Source organism: Panulirus ornatus, chromosome 19 (assembly GCF_036320965.1).
Source record: "Panulirus ornatus isolate Po-2019 chromosome 19, ASM3632096v1, whole genome shotgun sequence".
Classification (NCBI taxonomy): Eukaryota; Metazoa; Arthropoda; class Malacostraca; order Decapoda; family Palinuridae; genus Panulirus; species Panulirus ornatus.
In genome coordinates this window covers 65,076,743-65,098,995 of record NC_092242.1, presented here as the reverse complement: position 1 = coordinate 65,098,995, position 22,253 = coordinate 65,076,743, and the positions used below count along the sequence as shown (strand labels likewise).

Here is a 22,253-nt window from a genome sequence, read left to right as displayed (position 1 = left end):
AAAGATATGAATCACATATGCTACACCTCAATTTAATACAATGGTGCAGAAATCTCATTTCATACGATTGTCCCAAATGAAACTGTACCTACAAATGATGTATGTAGCAGTTTAAGGGATTAGAGCATGTGAAAGAGGCCAGTGCATGTAACAGCAATGATGTATGTCTGAAGGTATAGTACTCCAAGCACCACTGTTTAGATGTCAGTCTCAAAGCATGAACAGTAAGGAAGGTATCGTAGCGACATGCCAGAAATGAAATACCTGAGGATGATGTGTTGTGTAAGACAGGTTAGTAATGTCAGGAATGACAGTAGAACAGGTGTGGCACAGTGCACACAGTCTTGATCTAGAAAGCTCAACAGTGTGAGCTAAAATTTTATGGCTATTTGAGCAAAGACCAACTAAAAGGATCTACATGTCCAGAAGGGAAGATACTAAAGAGTATGTGTACACCAACAAGAACTGGGAAGGATGAGGTGAAGGAGACTTTGGGGAACCATATAAAAAAATGACTTTCCATTTACTCTAAATTCATAAAACACCTTCTATAAGGCTTCTCAGTCAACCATCAACACTTTCCCCAGATTCATATATGCTAAATAGAATTATCTTTTCTCCAACATACTTTATCAAACAAATTTTTCAAAGCAAACCTTGGTCCATACTTCTATCTCTCCTGGAGCCACATTGCACCTCCCCAGTCAGAAGTGACGTATCTATCACTCTTAATCACAACTCCCCTAGATCTTACCAGATATACTCAAAAGATTTATACCTTTGTAATTTGAACATTTAGTTTTATCCCCTTGCCTGTATAGACAGGCACTTTACATGCATTCTCCAGTGTACTAGAGTCCGTCAGTAATAAAGTCTTTTGCCATGGCCATCCACCATGGGCCATATAAATTTCAAGAAGCCCATATATCCAATCAATAACACTGTCTTGCCCTTTCCTAACACAACATAAATCCATCCACACTCGTTGCTTTGCCACAATCTTAGACAAGGCTTTCACTACCTATCTGCCCTGATTCTCTTATGCTGCAAGCCTTCTCATCCCAAACTAACCTCATATTTTATCCCATCATTTAATACATTCAAAACTCCTAAATAATGACTCCATCTCTTTGCCATTTACCACTTCCTCATCCTGTTATACCAAATCGCCTTTCCTGCTTTAACTAGAAAACATCAGGGAATAGAGCAAACATCCAACCTCAAGCTGTCATGTATAATGACTCATGATTACAGCAACATCCACAGTCTATCTAAAACCTAATAAGGATGTTCATGAAGGAAGCTCCCAAATTCTTTGTCCAGCAAAGAAATGTAACAGTAATAGAGAAATATATCTTTTTCTTAAAACCACCGTAGCATGAATAAAACTACCAGACTCCACCTGCATGAGGATACACAGAAATTGGTCTTGGGGTAATAATAATTAAATAAAAATAATCATGACCTGAATTCCTGTCTATATAGTAGCAGCTAAGTTCCAGATCATGCTGAATCCACTGGTGCTATGGTAGATTACACAAGACACAGAACCAGGAGATCCAACAAAACCTAGAACTCATTTCTTGGCTCTGATCTTAAGATCACATTCTTCTAAATACAACCTCATCAAATTTCATAACATATAACTACAACTTGAACACAACCGTTTCAAAGCACAGTATTGGTGCAACAATTATAAATTTTCACATGATACAAAACAACACCTTTGAAGCTCATCAAATTTAAACCTTCAACTTTCTGTTATACTGGTTTCATCACCAACAATCAACAAGTACATGTCTTTTACTGTTAGTGGTATAAAATTTGAACCATAAAGCCAACTCAGGGTTGCAACAAACATTCAAACCATGACCCACTTTCAAGATCATACAGCTATGAAAATGAGCACAAAAGACAGACCAGCATGGTGTAAATATAACATCTATGATTTGAATATAACTATTTCAGAGCACACTATTGGTGCAATAATTATAAATTCTCTCATAAATAAACATTCTCAAGGCTCATCACATTGTCAAAACTAAACCTTCAACTTTGTAACATCGGTTTTATTATCAACAATCAGCAGTACTGTTGTACTGTTAGTGGCATAAAATCTGAACCATACAAACCAACTCGAAGTTACAACAAACATTCAACCATAAGCCAGCTTCAAGATCATACACCAAGGAACTTTAGCACAAAACAAAATAATAGATTAGCAAAATACTTGAAGGCTAAACTGACCTGGTGGTTAATCTTAAGTTCAACAGTTAGCTACAATAAGATGTATCATTACTGGAAAAAAGTAGCATGCAGCACAGGACCTGGAGGTAACTAACACTGTGATATGATTGAAAGCACCTCCATTGACATACCACAGTGATAGTTCCTGCAGCCACTGAACTTTCTGGTTTATTTCTTCACAGCAGCAACCTCTCTTCTTCCCTGAAACTGGAAAAATTAGCACCACACAGAAGCCTTGGGCTGGGAATTTACAGTTTGCATGGTGTAAACATACAAGACATTTGGCTGTCAAGGAATACTGTTCACAACACGTGTGAACAGCACATCATTCAATCAATCTATTTTCAACATGTAGAATGACTGAGTTTGAAAACCAACCTGACCTTAAATCCTACTAGCAATTAATTGACCATCCCAGTTTCATAATTTCATCCATTTAATCCAACATACAAAATAACCTTTTCATCAGTTTATCTTCTTTTATATATATATATATATATATATATGTTCATCTTCAGTTTATTATAGTGGTAAAATACTCTCTACTCATCTCTCACAAGCCTCATCCTTCATTCTTGGCATTCTCCAAGACTTGCTTAATTGTTTCACTATTTATACATACCTATCCTTCCAATTCCTTCCAGAAAAGCTTTGTTACTCTTAAAATGTTTCATTTATCTTTGAAGATCCTCATTCACTTTCCATTAATTGATAGATTATCTTTTCAGTTCTGTTCAGAGCTATATATTTTGTATTCATTGCCTTCCATTTATTACTGCTTTCTAACAGGTTCAGGACATTTCCAATTATCGTTTCCAACTTCCTTAAACTGTCATTCCGCCATGCTGTATCTCTTTCCATAATATATGCATGACATGCTGTAAAGCTCCCCAATAACCTCTAACAGTGCAATCTCAAACAGCCTCCAAATCACTTTGTACTGTTTTGGATCCTCTTGTTTTTAACTAAATTCTGGGTGGTAAGTTTAACTCTCACTCTTTAACTTTTATACTCTTATCCTTCCCATTTATTAGTATTTTAAGTCCTATATCATCAGCAATAAAACCCTAACTTATCTATTCGTACCATAACATAAGACACCTCTGCTAGACTGCATTTCATGAACAGTACACATTTTTCCTCTTACCATACACAAACCAATCATTTTGCTATCTGCCCTGTGTCTAAATTAAACCCTTAACACCACCTTGTTCCAAAAACCCTACCTCACCTTCATTCTGGTCCTCCATCTGTAACTGAAGTTTACCTCCAACAGGCCCAAGATCTTCTGAGCCAAGAATAAGAGCCTTACGGATATGGTCATCATCCAAGTCCAAACTTGATGATGGCCCAAGAGGAACACTCCCACTTTCTGAATCTTCATCTGGATCAGGTAACTCTGTTTTAATGTTTATGAGAACAGGAGACGATGGTTCCTGAAAATAACAGTAGTAATACATAAGGCAGTTCTTAGAAAAAACAAGACGAAAAATACGAAAATAAGATAACAATGGAAGGTAGATAGATAAATGTAATTCAAATTAATATCACAACTGGCATCTGCTGGAGAAAGCCACTCAGAAACAATAAACACTTATTTACTTTCTTATTTCTAACTTAGGATCAGGATCCTTCTTTATGGACAGGTCAACAAGGTACCTTAAACTGTAACTCAGTAGAACATACATGGAGGAGACAACAGAAAAGATGCATCTTGTCGGAAATTTGATTTATGCTACAGATATTTCTTAAGATGATGTTAGAGGAAAAACTTCTGATTGAATGCAGAGAAAGAATTATGAATAAAAATGAGACACGAGTAGAAACCTTGGTCTCAAATGATTTATAAAATTTTCATGTAAACAAGTGGTGCTTCTGTGAATGTGAAAAGTAACATCTCACCCACTGGACATGGGTTGATGATGGGGGAAAAAAGGGGGGGAAGCAAGTGATGATTTGAAGGGAAATGGCGAATATGTGTGAAAAACATGGAAATGAAAAGAGCAAGAACATGCTGAAAATTAAATGACTGAGGACGACTTGTGGTATAAGGTGTGCTGATCATGTAAGGAATGGAGTGTAAGAGAGAGGTGTGATAAGTGCAGTACAATTGAGAAAGCAAACTAAGGTTTGCTGATATGATTCAGACACAAGGAAAGGATGAGAAAAGAAAGACCGATTAAAGGAGGCTATGGGGTATCAGAGCTTGAACAATCTGGGGTGTAAAAGGCAACAATGGGCAAGAATTGATTAGATCAATGTGGCACATGGTGAGCAATGTGCTGTCAAAAGGATGAACCTGGGTATATGAAGTGGTTAACATAAACCATGGAACAGTCTGAAGAACTTGGCTGCGGTTTTAAAACATTACACATGACAGCAAGAAACTGGATATGTGACAGAAAAGCCTTTTTGAAGATTTCAACCCTTCCTGAGAAACTTAACTGCAATCCCATTCGCTCCTAACACTTTGCCAAAACTCGCCTAAAGCAAAGATTTCCCTGCCTCTGTGTTCATCACACCATTCTCCAGGACTTTCTTGTTCTGCAGGTTCTTTCTTTCTGAGCACAACACACCTATAATCCTATCATCTAATACTTTCAAGGCCTTCAAAATACTTATTCCATCTCTTTTTTAGTAAAAAAAAATCCATGTTACTCTGTTATAATGGAACTTTCTGCAACTGTTTAAAATAGAAACAACTTGTTTCTATACAGCAACAGCCCTTGAAAAGCCTCTTAACACTGGATGAAAATCACAAATAAAGCCCACTCTAAATCTGTTCCACATACACATCCTCTTTTCAACTACTTCAATAGGAGCAATGACTTCATAAACATGGGAATAACATAGGAGTATTCCATGAACAGCAAGTTCTCTTAATTACATGATAGCTAAAGAGTGGATATGAGTGAAGACGAGTGAAAGAGGCCATTATTTGTCAATTCCTGGCACTATCTTGCTATCCAAGGAAACAGCATAAAAATATGAACATTTTTTTTACCAAACCTCACCCTCCCTGCATATATCACACAGGAGTACAAGTGGTAAAAACTGGTTTGCACACAAGGATTGTTTAGTGTTCTTACCTTCTTTGGCGTTCTTAGCACAGGTTTACGGGTTTGTAGCAATGCTTTATTGGCTCTGGTCCGCGTAGGTCTTAGCTTCGCCCTCGAGGTATTTGCTAATTGTGTTCTGACTGTGCTAGACTTGAGAGGGCTTTGTTTAATTGGACTCTGTTTGATGGGACTATCACTAACTGTAGATTCCGATAAATATACTTCAATAGGACCATTTTCACTTTTTAGGTGAATTTTATAACCCTGCAATATAAAAATGCATTTTAGAGTAACTCCAATTTTACACTCCCAGTACAAATGGCTTTTCATATGCATAACACTCGTTTCACTATTTTAGGCATCATAACCATACACTCTGCCAAAAATTCTAAACCAACAAAACTATTTCTTACCACAAATATGAGCAAGTGTCAAACCCTGATTTTCTCCAAAACATCAGTTACCCTTATCTTTACACTTGCGGCTGAGAAACAATGGCATCAGTATGTTCATCTTCTCTGCTTTTAAGAAGTTTTATTCTTAAAAATTACTTATTTTCTTTTTTAAATTAAATACCTAACATGACCACAGTGACTTATCCAAAAAGACAACCTCTCCATGCCCTGACTGATTAAAAACATTTACCACTAGTACCTGTTCTTTTACATCTTGAGGAACTTGTAACTGTGTTCCAGGTGGAGCTTTGACAGCAAACACCGTCTTGTCTTTGTAATAGCGAATAGTGTGAAGGTCATGGTATGTAATATAAGCAAATCTCTTGTCTTGACTCATTTGCAGAAGGTCTCGTTCTGAGGAAGATATCATTTTACAAAAAACACATTACTTATCAGAGAGCAGAGAGCAAAGAGATGGTGTTTCAAATGTACTCATAAATATATCTGATTTTAACATGATTACAATCACAATACCCGAACTTGAAAAATAAGAAATAATTCCATCATCTAAGTTCTTGAAAACATACACATGTGACCTACTACTCTACAATCCAAGACATTAAAAAAGTAAAATGGATAATGTAAAGCATCTGATGTACATGAAAAAAAATTAAAATTGCACACACACTACAGGAACACTTAAATACATAAGCATCTCTGAACACAAAACAAATGCTAAACAAACTATAATAATTTCCAGGACTATATCAATTACCTGCTTGTTCTATAAGATTATCAAGCTCATTTTCCTTCGACTCCAGGTCTTCAAGCTCACCTTCTAAATCTTCACTGCTCACTCTTGATGCTCTAAAAATTGATAAATCAATATTTGAATTAAAGTGAATAAATTACTTTCATCAAGCAGAATTTCAATCCTTAGAGTATCTAAAAATTTACCTCATAAATCTTTTTATATCCCAGACTACTTCAAGAGTATTTTTCATCGGCTAAAACAAAAGTATTCATTTCAAATAAATTGATTTTCATTTCTTTTCATACTTGTCTGCAATTTCCATTAGGAAGGTAGCACCTTGAACTGATGAAGAAAAGTCCAGAGACCTTTCCGTTGTTCCCCCAGCTGTTACCTATGTCAAAACTATTACCTTATTATTGAAGTATTACAAGAAAGTATTTTTCAAGAAACATTATTGTAATTCAATTCATACTTCCTCTATTCATTACTGTATTTCAATTCATACTTCCTTTATTCATTATTGTATTTCAAATGGGATGATTAAGTAGGGTAACAAATCTACCCATGGGAAGAAGTGTTCACCAAAAACACAGTCTGCCCCCATATATTTCCAAAAGCAAGATTCATTTTGGGTACAAGCCTATGATGCTCTCGAGTGAAATCACCATACATCCGGTCAGAGACTAGTTGTGCGAGCAACAGCATCCTGCCTCGGTGTGCCTCAGGCGATCTTGAGGAAAGAATATTCTTTCTTTACCCTTTCTGACTACTAATTCATTTGGGAATTTTGGTTCTAGGCCCTGTATTTCTTCCACCTGTGCTTCACGATTAGTGACCCTTACTCTTCTATGGAAGAAAAGGCCGAAATTCTTGCCTAAAACCAAGAAAATGTGGGTACACCTGAGATTTCTAGGTGCACTGGGATCTTAAACACACGATCATGTGGCTGCTTCCTGCATCACCTTAACAGTACCTCACTCCTTCTGGGGATCAAGACCCTATGGACAAATATGGGCCTAGAACACTTCAGGAATCTTGTCAGTTCTATAACCTGCTGTCTGCAGATGGTCATCAAGGCCAAAGGAGACATTAGGAAGTAGTTAGTAGGAACTAGTAGTCAGTAGGAACATTAGGTAGGAGCCTCTGCAAACACTGTGCCCTCTGCCAGTGGCCTGTTTAGGGTGAATCACTAAAGGCTACGAAGCAGCTATGGGATCCACTAGTTACAGAGACTTGATTGCCATGGCCACCCCCTTTGAGGGAGTTCCTGAAGGTAACAGGCATCAGAGATATACATAGACTGATACAGATGAAGTAGTAAAATGTAAGTATGACACTGCCTTTGAAAATATATGTGGCAGCAGACTTTTTATTTCCTTTTTTGACACTAAGTGTTACTATCCTCTGACTATCTGTTGGCCAGAAGTGAAAACACAACCTCAGTAAAAACCACTTACAATAAAATGATTCATGTAGCCTTAAACACAGATGCAGTGTGCCTAAAACAGACCATGCCAAGATATGTGGATCCGTATGAATGAATTGAATGTAAGTAAAACACATATGATAAATGTTTGCTGATGAAAGATGGAGATATATTCATGATTATCAATTCAAAATGGTACATGCAAGTAAGAGTAAAGAGGCAATGGAACATTTCATCTGTTTCTAAGACTATCTCACCAATGCAGGAAATGACCAGGTGAAAAAATAATAATAACTCTTGTAGTTAAGAATCGGTGGCATACATCTACAAGCAAAAGTAAATAGGCTTACATCTAAAATGAAGTTTTAAAAAGAACTACATCATGACAGACTGTTGTCAATCAATGGATAACAACTTCCACTTCCAAGACATTATATTTACCTTTACAAAATGACAAGAATATCTTCCTATAAATCTTTAAGTTATACATTTAGTATACCAACCACTTAAACTAAAAAGGGTGAATATTTTATGAATACAATTTCAGGTCATCTTACATCATAAGCAATTACATTTAGAACAACTGTCATCCTTTCCGACAAGAAACCTGACCTTCCCTCCCTTTTCATTTTCTCCATCTGTTGAGAGTTGAACTATCAATAAGCCATAAGCAGCTTCATCAATAACAGTTGCCCTCTTCCTTACTTTACCAGACATGCGGCACATGCAAGGACACCATCACCAGGCATGTAATAAATAGTCTGGATAAAAAGAACAAGATGCTTAGATTAGTTTTCATTATCAGTTTAATAAAAATCACTAATGTTGTGGGATAAACACATAGAATACACTTTCATGAAGAAAAATGTTTCTGATCTATGACATGATCTCCAGTTCTTCTATAAACATTCAAAGGTAATAGCAGAATCTTCCCTAAACATGTCAACTACTCATCATAATATACCAAAATACTCAATTTGATATAACTATTTATAATCATTACTGCTATCATCTCAATTTAATGAGCTGGATCAACAAATCACTCAAATATATCCTTCATACAAATCCAATATCAAAGCGTAACATGGACCTCCAAGTGCTTTTATCTTTTTTTCTACTTGGCTGACACTTCAAGCAAGTCCAATGCCTCCTTTCATTTTGCCACAACACAAAAATGCTTCCACTGTAACAGATACCCAATAATTCCTCATCTTCTGAAATGTCCCTTAACCTAATCAATTCTCGTACTATATCTATCTATCTCCTCTGAGGTCAGAATTTATCTCAATCCTGCTTTCTTGCTAATTAGGTTTTTAATGCTCAAGAACATTGCAAAAAAGTTAAGCAGAAATTCTGAACACTGTCATTAAAATATACCACAGGAAATAAGAAAAACAAAAATATACTCACAACCACTGTACATTATTTTTGGATTTCTTGTTGACTAGACCAATGCCCTCCAACACATTAGTGATATCATATATTCTTCTCTTTTGAACAGCTAACATATCTGATGCCTGAAAAAAGTATAACAGGGGTACAGTTTACATTAAATATTTTAGTAAATACATGGGCATGACCAATATCTGCTACACCTAGAGATCCAAAATACTTGCCCCTGATCATATCTATCATATGCATAATCACTAAAGCTCATAATGTCCTTTAATGATCATTATAAGGGTCCTATATCACTTTGTCAGTTTAGGGGCATCATGGTTCACTATATCCAATCCCTTATCAATTATCAGTTTGGGGACACCATGGTTCACTATATCTAACACAAAAAAAATCAACACAAGTCATACTTCATTTTCCCATTCCCTTATTCAAGTTGTTTTCTTTCAACAAAAGTGTGAAACCAGCATGACCAGTCACAACTGGAAAATTTCTTTTTTCCATACATCTTTGCCATTTCCCGCCTTAGCGAGGAAGCGTTCCAGAAAAGATGACAGCCTTAGCGGGAAAAACTCCTCACTTGGCCTCCTTCTCTGTTCCTTCTCTGTTTTCCAGATACCCGCTCCCGCCCCTTTCAGTCGCCTTCAACAACATGCAGGGAATACACGAAAAGTACTCTTTCTTCCATATCCCCAGGGAGGGGGTTATGATGCTGCTTCCTGTGGTGTGGGGTAGTGACAGGATTGGACAAAGGCAAACAAGTATGAATATGTTCATGTGTATATGTCCATGTATGTATATGTTACTTATATGTTATGTATATGTGCATGTATGGGCATTTATGTATGTGTATATGAGTGGATGGGCCATATTTCGTGTTTCCTGGCACTAACTCGCTGACACAGGAAACAGCAATAGAGTATAAAAATAAAATATACAAAAACCCAAAAACAAAACATAGCCTTCCCTTTGATGATCAATTATCACAACTCTCAAACCAGATGAGCTGACCAAAACTGACCAGTCCACATATGAACCTGCTCTTAATACCACTCTTTAAACCCATCCTAAGCCAACTGCCCTACGTAGTTTTCCTCAGAGGTCATCAAACAATTTTATCAGTAATCATATATAATTATTTCGTCTGTTTCCTTCCGCTACCTCGCCAATGCGGGAGACAGCGACAAAGTATAGTAATAAATCATTTTTAAGTAAAATAATCTCTTGGAGACATGTATGATGTAGTGATGTTGAAAAATGTACAACCTCTACATTCAAACCCCACTTTTCATGTGATGTGTATCAATATCAATCTATCAGTCTGTAACTGCTCCAGATTCCCATTCAAGAAAGGATCCTCAAGTTCCTACAGCTCCAATAGCTGGGAAATGAAACTCCTTTGGAGTAAGAAGTTCTTCAATAAGACCGTATTCTCTATAATGGGTCAATGAAACAGCCTTCCCACAGCTGACTTTTAACCACAAGCGAGCAGACAGACTTCACTAAAGCTGTGAGTGTATCATGATAATGCAAGAAATGGGCAATTTACAACAAATTCCAATTAACTATAACAAAAGCAGCTATTACAAATTGCAAGAAATCATAAGGTTTAAATGCACCGAATAAATATCTTTTCATTGTTATGACCATACAACCCTAGAACACTTTTTCAGGAGCTTCTGAACTTTGAGGTAACATTCCACAAAGAAGAAGGAAAATGGTGAACTCTGGAAAAAAGACTGTATTCTTTTTTGTGTATCAACAGCAATAAAGCCTTACCAAAGGTGATTTCTCATGTGTGGTGTAACAAGTGGCAAGCAGAATCTGGTAACACATCTATACATGTTTTTTCCCCCAACATTCACCATTTCTTGCATCAAGTTAGCGCAAGGAACAGATGAAATGGTTTTAGAAGCATCTACTCTAGTTGTCATGGATAATGAACCAAAATCAGAGCTCCCCACTCATAGCTAAGCTCCACAGACGATTCCATGATTTTCAGGTCCATTCACAGCATATCAGATTTATATCCCAATACTCCTAATTGTTCTATCCAAATAATGCCTTTCACCCTCCCAAATATTCAGACTATAATAGCTCAGTCTTTCTTCTCCTCAGTCTCCTCCTCCCACTTCTTTTACACAGTTCCTAGTTCCCTTTCTTTCCTTGACATAGTAGCACTAAGAAAACAAAAGCACTGAACTTATTTGCACAAATCCATCCTCTAGCTACCATTCATAATGTACTAAACCCATAGTCTACTGCCAACAGCCAAGCCCAACAGACTATTCTATGGTGCACCTTGATCAATTCGTGAGCCTTAGTTCTGTTCACTGACAGCATGTCAACCCTCATATACCACACTGCTCCAACTCATTACTATATATCCAATGTATAGCTCTTTTAATCCTGAATACACTTTGACGAGTGACCTCCTGGGGATACCATATGCTAATGAGACATATGGATATCCCTGCATAAAGGCAAAATGTCATTTAAAGTGACTGATCCCTGTCCCTTGCCCCCTCACTTATGACAAAGATCCTCTTATTCACTTTTCACTCATTCTTGTCTTTGTATATCTAAGTCATTTCAGCACACCTTGCTAAGCTCTCCCTATCTGACTGCACTTGCTACAATACCTCTAACTGTCATTCCTTACATGGTAAAACCACCAAAAACCACATATGATCCTCATGCATTTCATCTCTAGCATATCCAACCATCTTTTCTTTCACTATCAAGCACTAAGACTTAAAAACTTATAAAACTGTCTGGACTACTACAACTTCAAAAAAAACTATCTTTGTCCTCAAAGACACAAAGTATGAGTGAACCAAAATAAGGTAATGAGGTGCAGCAGGGGGTAAAATAGCAGTGTTTGATTAAGTTTAAGGTGGAAAACCAAAGCAAGTGGAAAATCTCAGATTCTGGAAATGGATGTAACAGCAGATGGAACCATGGGGGATAAAATTAGGAATAGAGGAGAGGTCTAAGATCCTGACTGAATTACAGGGTGGGTCAAGTACAAATCAATATCTGTCCATAAAAAAAAAAAAAGTGAAAATATGCTAATCCTGAAAGCCGTACCAATGCAAATCTTGGGCCTTGAGTGTTAAATATAGGAAGAGGGTCAATGTGTTGGACTTTTAACTGTCCATGGTGTCAGATGGGCTATCTCACAAAGGAACGTCACTGTATGATAGGTGTGGTACTAACACAGGCAAAGAACTGTTCAGGGTGTCTTCAAAAGTTCATGGAGCAAGACAAGGGGAGAGGGAGACCAAGAGGATGGAGGGATGGAGTGAAGGCTTCCAAAAACTGAGGCACAAATATTCAGGGACACCATGGAACAGTCTGTGAGGCCTGGATGTGGATGGCAGTCTCTGGTTTCAATACTTTATACATAAAACTGGAAAATTAGTATGTGCAAATGAGATTGTTGTTCGTCTGTTCCTGACACCATCTTCCTACGGTGGGAAACTTCAAACAAGTGTGAAACACATATTTGTATAACATCATATATCCCATCAGAATAATATAATAATGTGGTTTAAGCACATGTTTCTCCCAAACCAGAAGTAATATCATTCCTACTGAAAGATGATAAAACCATAATTCTTTAAGGACCTTACTACCCAATCTGTTAGTCTTAGGCAACCATATGCTTAATATGATCATTTCTAGAGCCATAAAGCTGAAGGAGTTGTCTTTGTTCAGTTTTCTTTGTTTCCATGCGATACTTCTCTAGTTTCTAATTCTGACAAGTATGAAAAACTTCATCAGCTTGAGGCAAACGAAGAAAGTAAAGAATCCCAAAATCCTCAAGTTTTTATGCCGTCAAGTAAAACTTTACCTTATTAAGATCAACTGTCCCATCTGGAGCCATTTGGAGCAGGTCAACAAAGCGCTTTGTTAGAAGTCCCAGAGATGTATCATAACGAGAAGTTTTACTTGGAGATGGTGCTGGAGGAACTGCTGAAAGAGTAATTATTACTGCCTAACTGTTCATAAGACTGAAATATTTTCGTTTCATAACTCAAAATATTTTCATTATCCATCAAGCAATTTGGATTCTCAAAACTAGATGATTTTAATATTTCAAATAATTTTCCAACTCTATAAACAACTCATGTTACTTTTTCCAACATTCAGATCATGGCCACAGAGATTTATCCTTAATATTTCTACATAATGACAACACCTGGGACCAAAACACAAATATGGCAATTCACTTTATAATTTTGTGTCGGTTTGGCATTCAAAGATTTAAGCATGCACGAATAAGGTATTATAAAAACAAAAAGAAAAATTATGATGAACATAGACTAATTCCTAAACGCAGCTTGATGAACACATCTTACACCATCCTGTTGCTACAGGCTAACCAAATTATGGAACAACTATAGAATTCAGTCTCCACATCTGCTAAGGGGGAAGCCAATTACAGCCCCAATAAAAAATCTTCCACATATATAGTGTGCATGTGTACGTGTGGGCATAGCTGCCTATTTGTACTGTATAGGAAGAGAGCTTTACAGTTATGGGACTCCCATATCTTAAACATTATCTTCCTTACAATCTTTTAAATTTCTGTATGCTGTTCTCAATAACATCTTTATTCATTTTTTTCCATTCATCCACCATCTTTACTGACAAGTTTCTTGCATATGGTTATTCTTTATCAACATCTCTCGAAGAACTGTTCACTGTCTGTCATCAACCTGTTTTAACTAATTAAAGTCAGCCATCAGATCCTTTAATTTTCACTCTTTAAAGCTTGTGCAAATTAAAGGCTTCTGGCCTTTCCCTATACCTCAGTTCTCTCATTTCTAGTACAGTCTTTATTGCTCTCCCATGGAACTTCTCTATCAACTCTTCATGCTTTTTTAGATGCCAAATTTGAGAGGTATATTGAAGTTTTGGCCTTATGCAGGATCTGAAAAGCTTGCCAAATATCAGGTTATCCAGACACTCCTCTATCTTCTCTTCTACGGCAGACAAATCTAAAGCCTCAAACCCTTCCCTGGTAAGTGAGCTCTCAATTCTGGTACCAATTTTGATGCCCTCCTCGAAACCTACTCTATCACAGCTCCTTGTGCTTCTTTCGGTGGTGACCAAACTTAAGAAGCACATTCCAGTTTTGGCTTAATGCAGGATGTGAACATCTTGCTCAATATTTCCTTATCCATGCACGTGAATTCTACCATAACATTTGCCAGCAAGAAGTCTGTCTCCTTTATCAATCACTTAAGGTGGGACTCTATTGACAAGTTAAGGACAACATCAACTCCCAAGTTGCTTTCACAATTCACAGCCTTTCAGCATTTCCCATCATTACAATGTATCTAATCTAATGAAATTCAGCAAATTTTGGTAGTCTCAGTTCCCCTGGAAGTTGATGCAATGCTCCTCACTCTTTATATCCTTCATGACCTTGGCATCAGCTGTAAATATATTCTGGTAAGGATCCAATCCTTCTGAACAGTCACATGACCTTGGCATCAGCTGTAAATATATTCTGGTAAGGATCCAATCCTTCTGAATAGTCATTTACATTGACTGAGAAGAGTAATGGTACTAGGACTGAACCCTGCAGCATGCAACTGATGAACACAACCCATTTCAGTAGGGCTCCTCTGACATGTACCAGGAAGGTACATTACCAGTATTACCTGCCTGGGTATTGGGAAGGTTAGTGACATCTGCTTAATAACCCATCACTTTAGTGGTTAAGTTGCACTCCTGTGACCAAAAGCCATCTTTTCTTTCTGCCTCACAAACATGTGGATTACTGGCATTATGTCCACAGACATACAATCTCTCCTTCTCATATGTAACACTTGACAACAATTAACTCATGCAGTTCATTTACGTAACCTTAGATTTTCCTGCGGAGAACACTATGTGCAGGCCCTGCCTTTTGGCAAAATGGTAGGAGCAGTAGACAGAAGTAGTAGGTAGGAGCATTAGGTAGAAACATTAGGTAGAAGTAGTAGGTAGGAGCATTGGATAGTAGCAGGAGCCTCAGCAAACAATGTGTTAAACTTGCTCTCTGCCAATGGCCTGTTATAGAGAAACACTAAAGGTCAAGAAGCGGCACAAGAGTTCTTTAGTTATGGAGACTCTGTTGCCATGGCCATCCCCTTGAGGGAGTTCCAGTTGGAACAGGCATCAGAAATATAGATATAGATAGAAAAAAAAAAAGTCATCATTCCTGCTTGAAGATCCAGCTTCTTCACCAGCCTCCTTTGAGGTACAGTATCATAGCTTTCTGACAGTCCAGACAAATACAATCCACACTCTTTCATCTAAAGCAGAATTCAATCTCTTATAGAAGCATGCTTTTATCAACCTATCTCGAGACGGAGGATGAAAAGCTGTGTTGACTATAAGCCATCTGGCCAGTCTAGGACTGGAGGATCACCACACTAGACACAGCATTACAAAAGCTGTTATCCATGTTTGCATGCACACCTTTAGGGGTTTATGAATTTCTTATACCAAAGATGGGTTTAAGACCAAGTCATCATGTTGTGTCTCTGCTTTCTCACACTGCATCCCATAGGCCTACTTTTCACATCCCTAACAGTTTGCAGGTATCTTTCAAAGCCCCTTTCCAAATTTCTCCAATGAAATGTCCACAGAATATCTAATGACTCGAGGTAATGTATTCAGCAATTTTGGACCAGTTAATTTTTCTCTTAATGCACTTACTGTATCTTTCAAATTAACTGGTAAAACTTCAAAGTAAAGTATTCTAAACCTACCATGCCAAGGGGGAACTATTTTGAAGTGTAGGCTAAGAACCATTCCCAAGATTTCCCTGGTGTATAATATAATGTATCTTTCCTGGCTGCCATCTGGAGTACAGTCTTGGTACCATACTTGCAGTCATTCCCATTAATTCTTGTTATTGCATCAAGGAAGTGACAGATTTTTGCAAAGAAGCCCTGCAATTTCACCTATCTAATGTTTAAATACTATAAACCTAATGGTATCCCAAAGTATATTTCAGGAGGGTCTACTTCCCATAACACAGGCAAAAAGACCAAGTGTAAAGGATTAAGAAAATTCAATGACACAAAAACAAACTGACTGAATTCCAAGTTCCCAAGAATCATAATCATCTAATGATGACAGTGCTGCTTAAATAAAAACCTATATCAACACCCAAAATTATAAAGGTGCTAATCAACATAAAATCATGCAACTTGAAAAATACATATAAACATCATAAAAATATTAAAAAAATCTCAGTATCAATGTGAGGCACATCACTCCGTAGAACTAAAATGCAAAAGACACCTTACAAAATAAAGTAAGGTATGGAAGAAAAAGTACTAAAGGAACTAAAGTCTGTTAACATGTAAGTTACTCTACAATGTTATTATAAAAGTGAAAAAATGTTTTTAGATTAAAGACATCCCTTACAGTGAAAGGGTCAGCAAATAAACTGTGCTATCAGTAATTACCTTGGGCTTTTCCCTTGGACGGTGAGGGAGTGTAATGTGTAGCTGATACAGACTTCTGCCTGGCCCGTCTGGGGGTTTTAACAGGGGTCCTGAAACCTTCACCGTCAACACCCCCTTCCTCCAGCACCAACCGCCGCTTCACGCTCTGAAATTCAATCCATGATCATTTGAATAGGAATAATTAGAAATGCAACATTTCACAGAACATGAATATCATCAACCCACAGGATATCAGAGCAAATACATATATAAATACACCAAAGAGGAATCTAACTAGTGGGATTAAATTGTAGACTAGTTTTCATGGCAAAGCTTGATATCTAAATTGATTATAAGCTGCTTTACAATTCATTTCCATACCATTTCATGGTTAACATCAAAGCAGATTGTACAATGTCACACACAAAGAAAGCAAAAAGAATATTTATTACAGACTAGAGTCACAAGAACATGCAACTATTACGCATGTCAAATGTTTGCTTCTCCCCAGTAATGAAAATATATATCATCCTTCAAAGGTACTTCAAAACCTAAGTTAGGCACAATATACAAACTTAAAGTCCCCAAGAGATATCAAACCCAAGAACACACAATTGTGAGAAATCTCAAAGAAATATTATCTAATTCCTCAATTCAGAACTATTTAAATGTGTATTGCTTCATTAAATGTTGCTTAATATTGTTTCATTAGCTATATCAATTTCAGAATACAATGAGTATAGCAATATCACAGGCACATAAATATACATGTAAGGCATGTGTATGAGTAGGAAGAGAGGAGTGATTGGTTCCCAGTGAATGTCGGTCTGCAGCAGGGGGTGTGTGATGTCCCCATGGTTGTTTAATTTGTTTATGGATAGAGTGGTTAGGGAGGTAAATGCAAGAGTTTTGGAGGGAGGAGCGAGTATGCAGTCTGTTGGGGATGAGAGGGCCTGGGAAGTCAGTCAATTGTTGTTCGCAGATAATACAGCTCTAATGGCTGATTCAAGTGAGAAACTGTAGAAGTTGGTGACTGACTTTATAAAAGTGTGTGAAAGGAGAAAGTTGAAAGTAAATGTGAATAAGAGCAAGGTTCTGTAGGGTTGAGGGACAGTTAAATGGAATGCAAGTTTGAATGGAAAAAAATTGGAGGAAGTGAAGTGTTTTAGACATCTGGGAGTGGACTTAGCAGCGAATGGAACCATGGAAGCAGAAGCGAGTCACAGGGTGAGGGAGGAGGCAAAGGCTCTGGGAGCAATGAAGAACGTGTGGAAGGAGAAAACATTATCTCATAGAGCGAAAATGGGTATGTTTGAAGGAATAGTAGTTCCAACAATGTTATATGGCTGTGAGGCATGGGCTATAGATAGGGTTGTACGGAGGAGGATGGATGCGTTGGAAATAAAATGTTTGAGGACAATACGTGGAGTGACATGGTTTGATCAATTAAGTAATGAAAGGTAAAGAGAGATTTGTGGAAATAAAAAGTGAGGTTGAGAAAACAGAAGAGGGTGTGTTGATATGGTTTGGACATATGGAGAGAATGAGTGAGGAAAGATTGACAAAGATATATGTGTCAGAGGTGGAGGGAACAAGGAGAAGCAGGAGACCAAATTGGAGGTGGAGGGATGGAGTGAAAAAGCTTTTGAGCTATTGGGGCCTGAACACACAGGAGGGTGAGAGGCATCCAAGGAATAGAGTGAATTCTAACTATGTGGAATATAAGGGTCGACATGCTTTCAATGGACTGAACCAAGGCATGTGAAACATCTGGGGTAAACCATGGAAAGGTCTGCGGGGCCTGGATGTGGATAGGGAGCTGTGGTTTCAGTGCATTATGCTTAACCGCTGTAGACAGTGTAAACGAATGTGGCCTTTTTATGTTTTCCTGGCACTACGTTGCTTAAGCAGGGGGTAACAATGCTGTTTCCTGTGGGGCGGGGTAAGGCCAGGAATGGATGAAGGCAAGCAAGTATGAATATGTACATGTGTATATATGTACATGTCTGTGTATGTGTATATACTGATATGTATATGTATGTATATGTGTGTGTATGGGCGTTTATGTAAATACATATTTTTTTTTTTTTTTTTGCTTTGTCGCTGTCTCCCGCGTTTGCGAGGTAGCGCAAGGAAACAGACGAAAGAAATGGCCCAACCCACCCCCATACACATGTATATACATGCGTCCACACACGCAAATATACATACCTACACAGCTTTCCATGGTTTACCCCAGACGCTTCACATGCCCTGATTCAATCCACTGACAGCACGTCAACCCCGGTATACCACATCGCTCCAATTCACTCTATTCCTTGCCCTCCTTTCACCCTCCTGCATGTTCAGGCCCCGATCACACAAAATCTTTTTCACTCCATCTTTCCACCTCCAATTTGGTCTCCCTCTTCTCCTCGTTCCCTCCACCTCCGACACATATATCCTCTTGGTCAATCTTTCCTCACTCATTCTCTCCATGTGCCCAAACCATTTCAAACACCCTCTTCTGCTCTCTCAACAACGCTCTTTTTATTTCCACACATCTCTCTTACCCTTACGTTACTTACTCGATCAAACCACCTCACACCACACATTGTCCTCAAACATCTCATTTCCAGCACATCCATCCTCCTGCGCACAACTCTATCCATAGTCCACGCCTCGCAACCATACAACATTGTTGGAACCACTATTCCTTCAAACATACCCATTTTTGCTTTCCGAGATAATGTTCTCGACTTCCACACATTCTTCAAGGCTCCCAGAATTTTCGCCCCCTCCCCCACCCTATGATCCACTTCCGCTTCCATGGTTCCATCCGCTGCCAGATCCACTCCCAGATATCTAAAACACTTCACTTCCTCCAGTTTTTCTCCATTCACACTCACCTCCCAATTGACTTGCCCCTCAACCCTACTGTACCTAATAACCTTGCTCTTATTCACATTTACTCTTAACTTTCTTCTTTCACATACTTTACCAAACTCAGTCACCAGCTTCTGCAGTTTCTCACATGAATCAGCCACCAGCGCTGTATCATCAGCGAACAACTGACTCACTTCCCAAGCTCTCTCATCCCCAACAGACTTCATACTTGCCCCTCTTTCCAAAACATATATATATATATATATATATATATATATATATATATATATATATATATATATATATGTGTGTGTGTGTGTAAACGAGAAGATGGGCTATTCTTCATGTTTCCTGGCACTACCTTGCTGACATGGGAAACAGCTATTAAGTATAAAAAATAAAGATATAATTACTCTAATCTTATTCAAGTATCATTTCTTGACATTTTCTAACAAGCAATTCAACTTATGAGCATGGTTCAGGAACATAACTCATTGTTCATGAGGCAAGGACTCCGAGCAATAAAAGGTTCAATAAAGTAAGAAATGTACACTACGGTGCTTGAGAGAGACAAAGTGCCATGGGAGGAGGCAAATGTCATACCTACAGAAAAAGGAGACCAGAAACAGGCACCAAAATACTCTGATGAGTGTCGTGTTAAGGTTTTGAAAATGAATAGCAGAAAGCATATGGATGACTTTCTATGGAGGAGAAATCATCCATACACAATTGTTTTAGAGAAATGTGGTCATGTGAAACAAATAGACATTTACAAGAAAGAGCTCCATCTTAAACAAAAGATAAGTCTGGGTGGATTGATTGTACCAGGACTGCCAGAAGGCATTTGAAACTGTATTGCAGGCAAAACTGATTAAGATGCTAAATCACCAACCAGGATGAATAAGGGATAGACTTCTTCCCTACAGAGATTATCTCACTGGAAGGGAGCAAAGGATGTATGCCAGAGGAGCCTTCTCAAAATGGACCAAAGTCACCAGTGGATTGCTACAGGAGTCTATTCTAGGATAATTAATCCTCTCAATCTATGTAAATGACTTTCTAAAAAGTATTTTTTTTTTTTTTTTTTTTTTTTTTTATACTTTGTCGCTGTCTCCCGCGTTTGCGAGGTAGCGCAAGGAAACAGACGAAAGAAATGGCCCCCCCCCCCATACACATGTACATACACACGTCCACACACGCAAATATACATACCTACACAGCTTTCCATGGTTTACCCCAGACGCTTCACATGCCTTGCTTCAATCCACTGACAGCACGTCAACCCCTGTATACCACATGACTCCAATTCACTCTATTTCTTGCCCTCCTTTCACCCTCCTGCATGTTCAGGCCCCGATCACACAAAATCTTTTTCACTCCATCTTTCCACCTCCAATTTGGTCTCCCTCTTCTCCTCGTTCCCTCCACCTCCGACACATATATCCTCTTGGTCAATCTCTCCTCACTCATTCTCTCCATGTGCCCAAACCATTTCAAAACACCCTCTTCTGCTCTCTCAACCACGCTCTTTTTATTTCCACACATCTCTCTTACCCTTACGTTACTTACTCGCTCAAACCACCTCACACCACACATTGTCCTCAAACATCTCATTTCCAGCACATCCATCCTCCTGCGCACATCTCTATCCATAGCCCACGCCTCGCAACCATACAGCATTGTTGGTACCACTATTCCCTCAAACATACCCATTTTTGCTTTCCGAGATAATGTTCTCGACTTCCACACATTTTTCAAGGCTCCCAAAATTTTCGCCCCCTCCCCCACCCTATGATCCACTTCCGCTTCCATGGTTCCATCCGCTGACAGATCCACTCCCAGATATCTAAAACACTTCACTTCCTCCAGTTTTTCTCCATTCAAACTCACCTCCCAATTGACTTGACCCTCACCCCTACTGTACCTAATAACCTTGCTCTTATTCACATTTACTCTCAACTTTCTTCTTCCACACACTTTACCAAACTCAGTCACCAGCTTCTGCAGTTTCTCACATGAATCAGCCACCAGCGCTGTATCATCAGCGAACAACAATTGACTCACTTCCCAAGCTCTCTCATCCCCAACAGACTAAAAAGTATGTACTATCTAAATATGTCTGCATATTTTCTACTCCCTTGATTTCAGCAAACAACAGTATTCTAATATTAAGAGTACAAATATTTTGAAGGATATCATTATTTTGTCTTAATGGTCAGCAAAATCCAGACTATACATAGGTAAATGGTGAGCACAGATGGCAAAACTTTCAGTTTATTCTGAAATGAACAAATGCATATCAGGAGTTCTTACTCTCTAGCACCACTTCCTTTCCACAGAGTTTCCAGGAAAAACAATGAACAAATGTTTTTTTAAGTGAATTGCATAAACATAATGTGCTAAGAATTGCAATGTGAAGCTTCAGGTGTTGCCAACACATAACCCACTATAAATAACCAAATCTTTCATTAAAGGAGTCAGAAACAGACAGGGTTATTCAACTGGTTTGTGCGCTGCTGGCTTTTGAAGCAAGTCTAAAATTCTAGGCCTTCTGGAAGTTAAATCCTGACAACTGCAACACATCATGTAAAGTGTTATATTTATTCATATTTATTTATTATACTTAATCCCTGCTTCCCGCATCAGTGAGGTAGC

At 38.1% G+C, this 22,253-nt stretch overlaps 1 protein-coding gene across 4 annotated transcripts in view; it reads right to left on the bottom strand.

The window, feature by feature from the left end:
• The window catches only part of LOC139755621 (transcription factor E2F3-like), a 38,834-nt gene that overhangs the window by 2,782 nt on the left and 13,799 nt on the right, over positions 1-22,253 (bottom strand). For 3 of the 4 annotated variants that reach the window (XM_071674188.1, XM_071674189.1, XM_071674191.1), the window contains 7 exons: positions 16,755-16,899; positions 13,136-13,257; positions 9,292-9,398; positions 6,477-6,568; positions 5,961-6,115; positions 5,337-5,570; positions 3,479-3,683 (listed from right to left, as the gene is read on the bottom strand). In XM_071674188.1, coding sequence (XP_071530289.1) covers positions 3,479-3,683; positions 5,337-5,570; positions 5,961-6,115; positions 6,477-6,568; positions 9,292-9,398; positions 13,136-13,257; positions 16,755-16,899 — 1,060 coding nt within the window. The remainder of the gene's footprint in view (positions 1-3,478; positions 3,684-5,336; positions 5,571-5,960; positions 6,116-6,476; positions 6,569-9,291; positions 9,399-13,135; positions 13,258-16,754; positions 16,900-22,253) is intronic. The other variant, XM_071674190.1, reaches the window with a different exon arrangement.